At 38.0% G+C, this 12,622-nt stretch overlaps 1 protein-coding gene across 2 annotated transcripts in view; it reads right to left on the bottom strand.

The window, feature by feature from the left end:
* Positions 1–2,799: 2,799 nt before the first annotated feature.
* Positions 2,800–12,622, bottom strand: part of Tnfaip8 (TNF alpha induced protein 8) — a 110,951-nt gene continuing 101,128 nt past the window's right edge. For both annotated transcript variants that reach the window (XM_027941035.2, XM_027941034.3), the window contains exon 2: positions 2,800–4,401. In XM_027941035.2, coding sequence (XP_027796836.1) covers positions 3,836–4,401 — 566 coding nt within the window. In that variant the 3' untranslated portion in view covers positions 2,800–3,835. The remainder of the gene's footprint in view (positions 4,402–12,622) is intronic.

Raw genomic sequence — 12,622 nt, 5'->3', positions numbered from 1 at the left:
CAAAGCTAAAAAGACATCATCTAAAAACTTTCCTAAGACACACAAATTACTATTACATTCTGAATTACCTACTGCAAGCCCATTCAAATCCTTTCTAGTTCTCTACCCTACCCACCCTCACAGCTACTCTAATTTCATGGAAGTCCAATTGTATGAGAAATTAACCTGCCAATCCTGACTTTGTAACTGGCTCTTCTAAGTCATCCTTTCCAGACACAAGACTGATAATGGGTCCCCTCAAAAAGAAATGGTAGCAGCTGGGCAGGTATAGTGGCACAGGACTGCAATCCCAGCAACTTGGGAGGTTGAGGCAGGAGGATTCCAAGTTTCAGGCCATCCTCAGTAACTAAGAGAAACCCTAAGCAACTCAGTGAGATCCTGGGGATATGGCTCAGTGGTTAAGCACACCTGGGTTCAATCCCTGTTACCAAAAAAAAAAAAAAAAGAAAGAAAGACAGAAAAAAAAAAGACTAGAGATGTTGGCCCAATGATTAAACATCTCTGAGTTCAATCAACCAGTATCAAAAAGTTCAAAAAAAAATTTAAAAATTAAAAAAAGAAATGGTAGCAAGTAGGATCCCTCCCTTCAGTAGTATACAGTTGGCCCTCCACATAGATTTAACCGTGGATTAAAAATATATTTTAAACGTGTGCTCTGAACACATATAGTTCATGTACTTTTCTCTCCCTTTTTTCCTTCCTTCCTTTCTCCTTCCTTCCTTTCTTTATGTCTACTAGGGAATGAACCCAGGGGCGCTTTACCACTGAGCTATATTCCCAGCCCTTGTTTTTTTTTTATTTTATTTTTTTTTTTTAAGAGCGAGAGAGAGAAAGAGAGAGAGAATTTTTTTAATATTTATTTTTTAGTTTTCAGTGGACACAGCATCTTTTTATTTTATTTTTATGTGGTGCTGAGGATTGAACCCAGCGCCCCGCGCATGCCAGGCGAGCACGCTACCACTTGAGCTACATCCCCATCCCCCTTGTTGGTTTTTAAATTGAGACAGGGTCTACTAAGTGCCAAAGGCCTCCCTAAATTGCTGAGGCTGGCCTGGAACTTGTGATTCTCCTGCCTCTGAGTCACTGGGATTACAGGTGTGCATGGCTGTGCCCAGCAGATGTACTTTTTCTTGTCATTATTCCCTAAACAATACAGTGTAACAATTGTTTACATAGCACTTACATTGTGTTCTGTAAGTAATCTAGAGATGATTTAAATAATGTAAGAGGTTATGGTTATCACCTGATAAATAATGGCTATTATTTTGATTCATTAAAATAATCAGCATCAAGCTGTTTCATAGTGTGGTAGGGAGGGGGAGCATGGGAGGAACAGACAAACTCTAGATAGGGCAAAGGGGTGGGAGGGGAAGAGACGGGGCATGGGGTTAGAAAAGATGGTAGAATGTGATGGACGTCATTATTCAAAGTACATGTATGAAGACACAAATGGTGTGAATATTCTTTGTATACAACCAGAGATATGAAAAATTCTTTATATATGTAATATGAATTGTAATACATTCCATTGTCATATATAACAAATCAGAATAAAACAATAAAATAAATAAATTTTAAAAAATTTTTTAAAAGAGGTTATAGTTAGGCTATACGCAAATATTACATCATTTTATACGAGAGACTTGAGCATCCAGAGATTTTGGTGTCTGCAGGGATCCTGGGACCAATCCCCTATAGACACGGAGGGATGACTGTACTCCTCACTGCCTTTCCTCTGTGTGAGATCAAGGGTTGCTCCTGCTACTTCCATGCATATTTGATTGCTATCCTGCAGGGGCAACAATATGATCCAAATGTGCCCAGACATATCTAACTATCCTCCCTCCCCCCGCCCACCGCCCAAGGTCTTTTCTCTCTAGGTCTTGTCCCTAGCTAGAAATGAGCAAGAAGCTCATTCACCATCTCTCCAGGCACTCCATCATCCATAGTCCTACTATGAGGTCTGGTAGAGAACAGAAGGCAACAAATCGGTAGCTCACCCTCAGCTTTCCCAGGTAAGAAAGAGAGAGCTGATTGAATAAGGCTGTTGAACTCCATTGCTGAGCCATTTAGCAGGTTATAAAGCTCAAGGACCAATTCTGTAGTCATCATGCTATTGTTATAACATCTAGTGATCACCTACTGGGTCCAGGAAGTGAGAATATTACTTTTAGTTCAAACCTTAGTCTCAGGATTTAATATCAAGCAGGAAGATACTCTGCCTTTGCTACTAGTCTTACTTAGCCAAGCAAAAGATGGTCCCGGAGAAACTGTCTATTCCCCTCTAGGTGGTGATGGGTTAAAGCAGATCTCAACTTCTGGAATTTTCATTTGTGGGACCCTTCTTAGTGAACTGTTATTTTAATGTCATTATTCTGGGAGGAAGGCAAAGTCAAGGCCAAAGAGTACACTAAATCACAGAATGACAATGCAAATAAATATTTAGTGCTGGTGGTTGAGCCTGTTATTTCCCAGATGATACAGTCAGCTAGCAGGTTTCCATTTCTTTTTTTAAAATACTCTCATTTGCTATACTACTTTATCATTCACACACTTAAAATTATATAGAAATGGAGCTGGGGTTGTGGCTCAGTGGTAGAGCACTTGCCTAGCACATGTGAGACACTGGGTTCAATCCTCAGTACCACATAAAAATAAATAAAGGTATTGTGTCCATCTACAACTTAAAAAAGTATTTTTAAAAAATTACATAGAAACCAAGACAAACTGCTTAGAATGCAAATATTCTTTAGTTTACTCATTAAAATAGCCAATAACAAAATACCAAAATCTCATAGGTAAATAAAAAAGTGACATTGTTTATTTATCAAACCTTCTTAAACAACGAAACGCATTCATCTTTCTGCTCATGTTCTTTAGCAACATCCTTTCTTCCCTTTTGTCCCACATGCTCCTAAGTTATTTTGTTGGGTTCATCTCTAAAATGAATATTTTTTTTTACTTTATTAAAGTTATCCATTTTTTATTGCCTCAATATCAAAACTAATTGATAGATATATTTTCTCTTGGTCTCTAACACATGAAATGGACATTAATAATGGAGATTTTTATCAGCACACTTTCAAAGACAACATCAAAGAGAAACTTGAAGCAAGCATTTCAAAGCAATAACATGCCATTACATTTTTGAGAATTTGAGTGTCATTGTTGGAACAAAAGAAGAAGTACTTTTTTTCAGAAGCATATTCCATACATTGGACATAATTCATAATGTCTACTTAATTCACTACCACAGTACTGATTTCATATATGGAGTTTTTTTTTTTTGTTGTTTTTCTGAGGGTTTAACATGACTGCCTCAGAATTAATTCTAGAATGTCAATGACATAATCTATTACACAAGAATCAAGAGTAGGCCTGAAAATAGAACTGATTCAAAAGGAGCAATGACAGCAAGAAAAAGTTCTTGGCTTCATAAAAGAGCATATACATAGTAAGGAATAAAAGTGAAACAAAATATGTAATTTTGTACATATCAGAAACATCCAATGTGCCACCAATAACTGCCCTAAAAACATCTTAAAGTTCGGAGCCGTACTTGTTTCTCTTTTATATAACTCTACATGTGCATTACCAGCCATGCATTTTTCTCATGATCTCTCACCCATTAACAAGCTTTTAGCCAGAACTTTTGGCAAAGTTTTCTTCAAATAAAACCTCATGAAAGCACTACCATTAATGTCTGACAGTTGAATTGGGCAAAGTCTTTCTGAAATATGTATAACCTTTAAAAAAAATTCTTTTGTTCCTTCATGAATCAGCAGTGCTCCAACTTCAAATAAATCACAATCAGTCACAATCTTAACTCACATACTCATATGTTCTCTTCATCCAACATTTTGTTGATTCCATCACAAAGTTTTTGTAAGTGAGGTTTAAAATTTCCAAAGGGATTATATAAGGCAGCCAAAAATTCACAATTTGAAAAATGATCAAAGACATTATTAACCCGTCCGTGTGACTTGGCAGTGAGGTGGCGCTGGATGATCTGGTGGAGCAGGTCTCTGCACTCATTCAGCAGCCTGGATAACACGTTCCGGTCAAAGGTGTAATCCACCTGATGGAAACTGACCACCGTCATAGCAAGCTGGTGGACTTTCTTCTTGAACTTCTCCATCAGTGCCAGCTCATCTTGATTAAACTGATTATTCCTGTAAAGGATGGCCAACTTGATGACTGTCTTGATGAGGTTTTTGATGATTTTCTCAGCCTCCTTCTTGTTCTGGGTGTATTCCTTGGTCACTCTGTAGAGCTCGTCCAGCACCTCGCTGCTCGTGTCATCGATCAATGTGGTGGCGATGGATTTGGACACCATTTTACCCAAGATCTTCTTTTGTGCCTGAACGGCCAGGTTTTTGGAGTTAAAGACATCTGTGGCCACTAAAGAAGAGAGAGAGAGAATAAAAGATCAGGAAATATCAACAAAAGAATCAAATCAAAAACCAAATATTAGGGAGTATTTTCCCTCATTTTCCCACTTGTACTTTGCCTCCCATCTACTGATAAAATCTCTGTCAAGAAAATCAGTTTAATTTTTTTCTACATTTCTGGCCATTAGATTCTCTTTTATGGAATTAACAGCATGATGTGTAACTCAAATATTTTGTAACTTCTGCTATGTAGTCAATACTTTCTTTTATAAAGTTGGTGACTTTCTTGAAAATAACTTTCTGATTTCAAAACAGTACATCTCATGAGGTAGTAAGTTTTTATGTAGTTTTTACCTGATTTAAAATATAAAGTCAACTCTATTTCTGTCCTCTGGGCAACAGCAACCCAGAGCAATTTAAAGAAATTAATTTAAATGAAAGGAGGATAAATGGCAAAGCCTTGAGATTGGGTAAAATGGGAAATTCTTAGAAGCAGATGAAAGGGAGGGCCCTGTTTGATAATACATTTGCAAAAAAGCCTACTTTCATAAGACACTGGCTGGCCATCTCTAGCTCAGCCATCCTGAACACCTTGAATTTCAACTCCCAGAAGTCAGGCTTTGGAAGGAAATACTCCTCAGAGAGCCCAATGTCATTTGCCATTTCTGATAAATGACTCATTGTTTCTTTTACATTTTTATACATTTTGAAATAGCCATATTTCATGAGCTACCAGAACGTGCTACATGAAAAACACACTTTGAAAAAGCTGATGCTTAGAGTTTACTTGAAATGATCATAATTTTTAATCTGACAAATGTTTAAGATACACAAAATAATAGTTGTATGTATAATGCTTCTAGCTTAGAGAAAGTCAGTGGAAATGCTCAAAAAATGTTTATTCCCCAAATCAAGATTTATTTTCCTTTACCACAATTTCCCTTGCTCTGTCCATGTTGCAATCTGAAAGCCATTTCTTTGTAACTATGCTTTATCCCTCGTCTCCTAAGGCTTCAGAACTTTTGTTCTAAGGGTGTATCCCCCATCTTTGGGTCCAGAGGTAGCTGTTCTCACTGCACATGCCAGTGTATGAGCTTAGGCCAGCTGCTGGAAAGCTTGGTGAAAAAAGATAAAAAGCTTAAAAATACAGGCAGATAGGAATGAGTCAGGGCATCGATGAAATAAAATTATTTCTCGTTTGCACAGGCTAGCATTATTAGGAAGCAAGAAGGCAACGCCTTCCAACCCAAGCCGGGAGGATGCAGAAGAAGGGTGACTCCCTCAATCTGGAACTGTCATGTTAGGTGTGAAATTGGGACAAAGAAGAGTCACATTCTATTGGCAACGTGGCCTCATGTTAGGTATACAGTACTATACAAGAAGCTACAAAGTGGTTCCTAATGATCATTCATAAATACACAATCTTGTTTATTTACAAAAAGAATCTCATGATTGAACTAGAAGTGCCGCCCTCACAAATGCTGATATTTAAACTTCTGAAACATGAACTGAAACTGCAGAAGAAGAACTAAAATTTATTTTGAGAAAGAAAAGGAAAGTGAAAAAGAATGAGAAACAGTCAATTTCATGGCGGTTTCCAAGCTTTTAAATGTTGTCAGTTAAGCAGTAGTCTATTTCTATTCCTATTTCTTCAGTGATTTACAAAAGAATGTTAATTCACAGTAAAGAACTTAAATCAGAATGGCACCCACATAGTTAATATTACTATGTGAAGACCAAGGACCATCTCTTACCTTAAAACTCTTGATATGGACCTCAACAAATAAATAAATCTGACTTATGCAGGAATAGATACCCAAACATTTTCAGATACACAGCAAATAATTCTAGGATTTCAACAATGTATTCTGCCTAAAGTTGAAAAGTTATTCTGTTTTTAATCTTTTAGAACTTGGCACTATCCCATTTGGGGTTTTCTGCAATGTCTCTCAGATGGACACACTTTATGTGTTGTACTAGAGGGAGAGATATTCAAAAGATTCCTTTGTGCTACTCTTCATCCTAGGCTGGACTTGCAAGTTTGCATCTCTTCTCAGCTACTTTTCTTATTGAATCTCAATGTTCCATTTATTTTCAAACACAAAAAGAAACAAAAACTTTGGGGCAGTACTTCAACCTCCTGCACAAGGATGTAAAGGCAAATCTAGTGCCTGCTAAGCAAGATTATTCCCCGGTTTACTGGCAACCAAGTCAGAACCAGAACAGGGAAGCTGATCTCTGAGGCTTTCATATTCATTCCAGAGGAACTTCAAACCCTGTTTGGAAACACAGCAACTACATCACACTTTCATTTTATTCTTTGGATTGTTCCAGCATAGTCGCCTTTTAAAATGAAGATGGAGCATTTTCTCCCCATCTACCAGGAAGACATGCATGCAGTGAATTTATTTTCCAGCATTAGAAGAGCTTTTTCTGAGCCAACTAGGTTTTGTGGCTGAGAGCTTCTGGCCAGCAATGTGTGGTCTGTGATCATAAAACATGACTTTTTTCTTCCTTGTAAATTAACTGCCACTAGCCACTCCTGCTCAGGCTCATTTGTCAGTTCCACATGCTCTCCCAGATCCCTTCCAGACCTGGTGTATCTCACAGCTAGTCCTGGACCAAGTTTTTCTCCTTCAGTCTCTTCTCACCCCCGTGTGATCTCATCCACTCCCATGGCTTCAGATACCACCCATGTGCCATGACTCCCACAGCTATAACTCAGCCTTGACCTCTTTTCCAGACTTGCTTTGCTAAAGTATTTAAGATTTTTCTTTTCCTTTGTGATTTTGTAGGCATCACAAAACAAATACTAGACTGAATCTTTGATTCTTTCCTGTCCCCTAAAGAAGTCCTCCTCCATTTTTCAAAATTCCAATTTGTTATATATGACAGCAGAATGCACTTCAATTCATATTACACATATAAAACACAATTTTTCATTTCTCTGGTTGTATACAAAGTGGAGTTACACCATTCATGTCTTCATACATGTACTTAGGATAAGATGTCCATCTCATTCCACCATCTTTCTTACCACCATCCCCCCTCCCTTCCCTCCATCCCCTTTGTCCTATCTCAAGTTCCTCCATTCCTCCCATGCCCCACCCCTAACCCCATTACAGATCATCATCCTCATATCAGAAAGAACATTCAGCATTTGGTTTTTTGGGATTGGCTTATTTCACTTAGCATAATATTCTCCAACTCTATCCATTTACCTGCACTCCTCCATTCTTTACTATCTCAATGAATAGTTTCTCTTCCAGCCATTTGCTTAAGTCAAAACCTGGGAAACTGTCCACCATATCATCCTCACCTTTACTCAGCCCATTACCAGGTTCTTTCCATTTTATCTTCTTCTCACTTCTCTAAATTCTATATATTTCCCTCCAACTTCATAGATACCATCTAGTAAAAGCCCCTTTTCAATCTCTTCACACAGCAACCAGATATTTTTAAAATGTAAATTAGAAAATGACACTCCATTTAAGTTCTTTTCAAACCACCACACCTCTTTATTGCTGAAATCATCATTTGCCTAAATTTTTGTTGTCTGACTCTCCCTACTGCTATCCGAGTTGTCTAAGGACACAGAGGCTCTATTACTGTACTTAAATACTTCCCAATGAAAACGTGTTGGCCTCCAACATGGGAGTTTTAAATACACAGGTGTTTCTGTTTTACAAGTTAAAGAAAGTTGTTTAGTTTACATTTAGAATATGCATTTAGAAATGCAATTTAGAGTATGTCTGCTTTTCCCATCGTCAATCAGCTTTTTTGAAGCAGAAAGCTTTGTTGTACACAAAGAGAAAACATCCCAAGACAACAACACAAATGTTTTGAGTAAGAGCACAGTGCAAGGCAGTAGAAGATCAAGCACAGTCTCCTCTAGCTTCTGGCTGGATTATCTTTAGACATTTGATGGAGGGACCAAAGGGTGTTTTGGGAAGAAACTAGGATGTACAGAGATGTTCCCCATGGGGCAAGTGGTGAAAGCACTGGTTCAATCTTTTACCTATTAAGATGAATCCACTTGCCTTTGGAAGTAGAGGCATAAATTGTTGACTAATGAAAACGAGGCCATATATTAAAAAAATACAAAGAATAATACTGTGTTAAAGCTTTTTAAGATCATTTTATAGGGCTGGGGTTGTGGCTCAGTGGTAGAACGCTCGCCTAGTGAGTGTGAAGCCCTGGGTTTGATCCTCAGCACCACATAAAAATAAATAAATAAAATAAAGGTATTGTGTCAACTACAACTAAATAAATAAATAAGTAAACAAAATTTTAAAAAGATCGTTTTATAGACACCTGGTTACCTTACTGCCCTCTTTCTTTGACTTAATCAAATCGTCCATTTCAGCAATAACTCCCAAAAGAAAACTACTATTGGAAGTCCTGGTTTTAGTAGCAACAATTATAAAGTTAGAGATCAGTATTGATGATAAAAATGTACTGACCCATGGATACAAGAAAAAAAAATGTGCAAGGAAGGGAATAAAGGGCCGGGGGGGGGGGGGGAAGCCTTGTAATAATATTAACAAATGAAAAACTAGAGTTTTCTGAAAATCAACAAAATGTTTCATAACTATCCCCACTAAGAATCTGCCAATATTGTATGGTAAGTATTCTAAGTAACTTTCTTTACAACTTCACCAGCAAGTACATATTTTTTTCAACCAACAGATTTGTTATACTTGGAACTTTTAGGTAACCACAGATGCACATGTCTTTGCAAATCCTTGCCTACTTAAAATTTGATTCAGCATGGCCATTATTTGGAAGGATGGAAAAGAAAACAACTTGGAGAACGTGGCTGAATTAGAATTCTTTAAATAAATATGCAAAATCATAGTTCTCTTTATAACTGAATAACTCCAAACTTAAAAGGGACTTAGTAAATAAAGGCAGCGTTGGTGATAAGAAAGTGGTGAAACTGAAGATAAGCACCCTCACAAGAGCTCAGCAGGCTAAGATGCAAACCTCCCTACACTGGGGTTAAAAGTAAGGAGCACTGGGAATGGCTGGCAATGCATCTGTGTTGGCAGCCTCCCTGCTGAAAAGCCTAAAGTAGGAAATTCAACAGGATGGAGAAGAACCAAACAAACAGGCAGGAAGGAAGAAGGGAGAAGGAAAAGAGAAGACAGAGGTGGGTAAGGGCCACAGCTAGTAGAGCAACAGAGATAGGAACTTTAAGGAGGGTTGGCTCTGGAAGGGTCAAAGCAACAACCATAGTTACAAGTAGGAAGCAATATTATCCTTCAGAGAGAGAAGATAAGTGGCAACCATCTTAATCCAAAAATTGTACTTAGGTCACACAGATGGTCATTGTCACACCAGAGAGTGGTCCTGGGAGAATCACTATATCATGGATATTTTTACCTGACACTGAATAAATCCCCACCCCACCCCCTTTTTTTTCCCAGTACTAGAGATTGAACCCAGAGGTTCTCTACCACTGAGCTACATCTCCAGCCCTTTAATTTTGTATTTTGAGACAGGGTTTCACTAAGTCCCCAGGGCTGGCCTTTAACTTGTGATCCTCTTTCTTCTTTCTCCCACAGCTGGGATTATAGGTGTTTGCCATCACACCTGGCTGAATGAACATTTTGATGTATATGCATTTTCCTGACCCCAATAAGGACCAGTAACAAGCACAGTGACAAGCTAAGTCATTTATTTACTCCACGTCTCGTACCGACTCCAGAAAAAATACATGCTCATTTAAAAAGACAACATAGTAAAGAACATACATCTCAGAGAAAATGGTGGCTTTGAAATGTCCCCTCTCACTGGATCTTCTTTGTAAAATATGAGGAATTGTCTAACAAACCCTTCCAGAGTTCTCTTATTGTCTTTCCTTTAGCCATTTTATTGTAAAAAGCTGATAGTATTACAAGTGGCTCTTTTCTGTAGAGATACAAATAAAATTTGTCTATTTAGCTGTAATCAACTCCTGATTTTCTTTGCCTATGCATTGCTCTTAGGATTCTCCTTTGAACCAACTGGAAGAGCTTACTATTTCCCTTACTAATGGACTTAAGAAAAATCTTTGATACAACTAATTTGTATGTATATGACAGTCATGAGTTTATCTTCTTAAAAAACATTTCCTTCACATATTAGAATTTTTTCCATCAAAAATATTTAAAGTAAGAGGTCTGAAGTATGAATCTTTAGTGTACTGGTATTCTTTTCCTGTGGCAACTTATTCTCCTAATGTTCTAGAAAAGTGGAGTGTCCTTATATAAGTCCAAATACTCTGTAGCTAATGGTTCTTGAACTACCATACTGCTCAGGGATATTATGGAGACTCGGTTTCCTCATCTACAATCTGAGAATAGTGATCCACCTCTCTTGGAGTCGTTCCAAAGACCAATGAACAGGAGCCACATAAAAGTCTCAAATAATGCCTGTCCCAGAACAGCCTTCTTCACGGATTTGTTTAAAAAACACAACAAATTAAACTTCAAATACATTCTGATGCTCCTTAGTAGTGAATCACATTTGGTCAAATTAATTAACTCCTCCGGAAGTATTATGGAACCGAGATATGCAAAATACCAGATGGCTGTGTGAAAAGAGACCTCATGTACTTTAGCTAATAAGAAGTCATATTTCCTTTTCCACAGTGACATTTAAAAAATATAATATATTAAAGTTCTTTAGAAGAAAAATTCTCTCTTTTTAAAGTGTTGAATCTCTTGCTAGCAACAGATTTGACTGCAAAGGATTCTGCCAGGTAGCATAAAAATATTTTGCCTAGAGAAAATTGACCCATTGAGAACGGAATTAAAGCCTACCACAAAAAGATAAGAGGAAAAACAGTTTCCACATCCTTGCAAATATGTGGGACAGAGGCAAGATGCAAACGAAATGGACCAAAAATAAAGCCAGAGTGAAAACCCACAGTTAAAGCCACAGCAGCTGACAAGCTCACTTAGGCAGCATTCTTATGTGGGGCTTCCAAAGTGTCCCAGAGACCAGAGACCAGAGACTCAGAAGGAAGCCAAGGAAGAACAGCATGGATGGGGGAAAATTGTGCCAAGTCAAGAGTCCTGGCTTATAAACTCGGGTGCAATTTAATTTCTTCAAAACTCAGTTTTCTCATCTGTTAAGTGGGAGTCATTTCAAGTTGGTGTGGCTTAAATGAGGTTGAATGAGTTACAGATGTGATAATGCCCAAGAAGTGTGCTAGGCTCAAAGGAACTCTGAGAGGTGCTACCTGATTTAATATCACTTGAAACAGAGGAGCAGAGATTCAAAATGTCATTTTTTCAAGGCCATATAGTCAGTTAAACAGTAGAGATGAACTTGAACTCAGATATATCTAGCTCCAAGCAATTCTCTGAACAACTATATTTTAATGCACGAGCTTTAGAGAAGAGGCTTCCTCTTGAAGACATGGGAAGACCTAAGAAGGTCTGGGTGAGGGAAGTGAAATAAAATAAAAGAAAAAAGACTGGGTCACCCTCAATGAGGAAATAAATCATAATAGCTCAACCCAGCTGGGCTTTAAATGGTCTGTGTTTTCAGAGAACCTCAGGAGTTTTAAGACATTTTAGAATTTAATCTGGAAACACACACACACACACACACACACACACACAGATTACTTAAACTGTTCCAAAGCCAGAACACAAAAGTCTCCTCAGCTTTGACACTCACTGCACAGCTCTGACCCAACCCTTGATTCCAAGAGGCAACAACTGTTTAGATTTTTGGCATCCTTTCAAGAGTCCCATAGCCCCCTGAATAGATAAGCAAATACATCAATAGATACTGAGCAGTGCAAAGAAGACTTGAAAGCTTGCAATTCTTAAGTCCTGCAACTTTTTTTAAAAATATTTTTTAGTTGTAGATGGACACGATACCTTTATTTTATTTACTTATTTTTTTATGTGGTGCTGAGGATTGAACCCAGGGCCTCACCTGTGCTAGGTGAGTGCACTTACACAGAGCCACAACCCCAGCCCAAGACCTGCAACTTTTGAGTGATGAGAGAATATAGAATGTAGGTGTCCAAAATCCCATGCATAACTGACATAAAAAGGCAAGGTGCTGGAGGAATGCAGGATATTCACCTGTTACTACCCACACCATAGCAGTAAGACTCCTTCAGCGAATAGTGAGAAGGTAACAAGTATGTGATGTGGAGCTTTTATTTCTTGGGGGTGGGAGACTGTGGCAAGTCAGTACTGTGATTACGGTGATCATACAGTTTATCG

The sequence above is a fragment of the Marmota flaviventris genome, chromosome 5 (genome assembly GCF_047511675.1).
Source record: "Marmota flaviventris isolate mMarFla1 chromosome 5, mMarFla1.hap1, whole genome shotgun sequence".
NCBI classification, from domain to species: Eukaryota; Metazoa; Chordata; class Mammalia; order Rodentia; family Sciuridae; genus Marmota; species Marmota flaviventris.
Note: the sequence above shows the minus strand (reverse complement) of the source record. Positions and strands in the feature narration are given on the sequence as shown.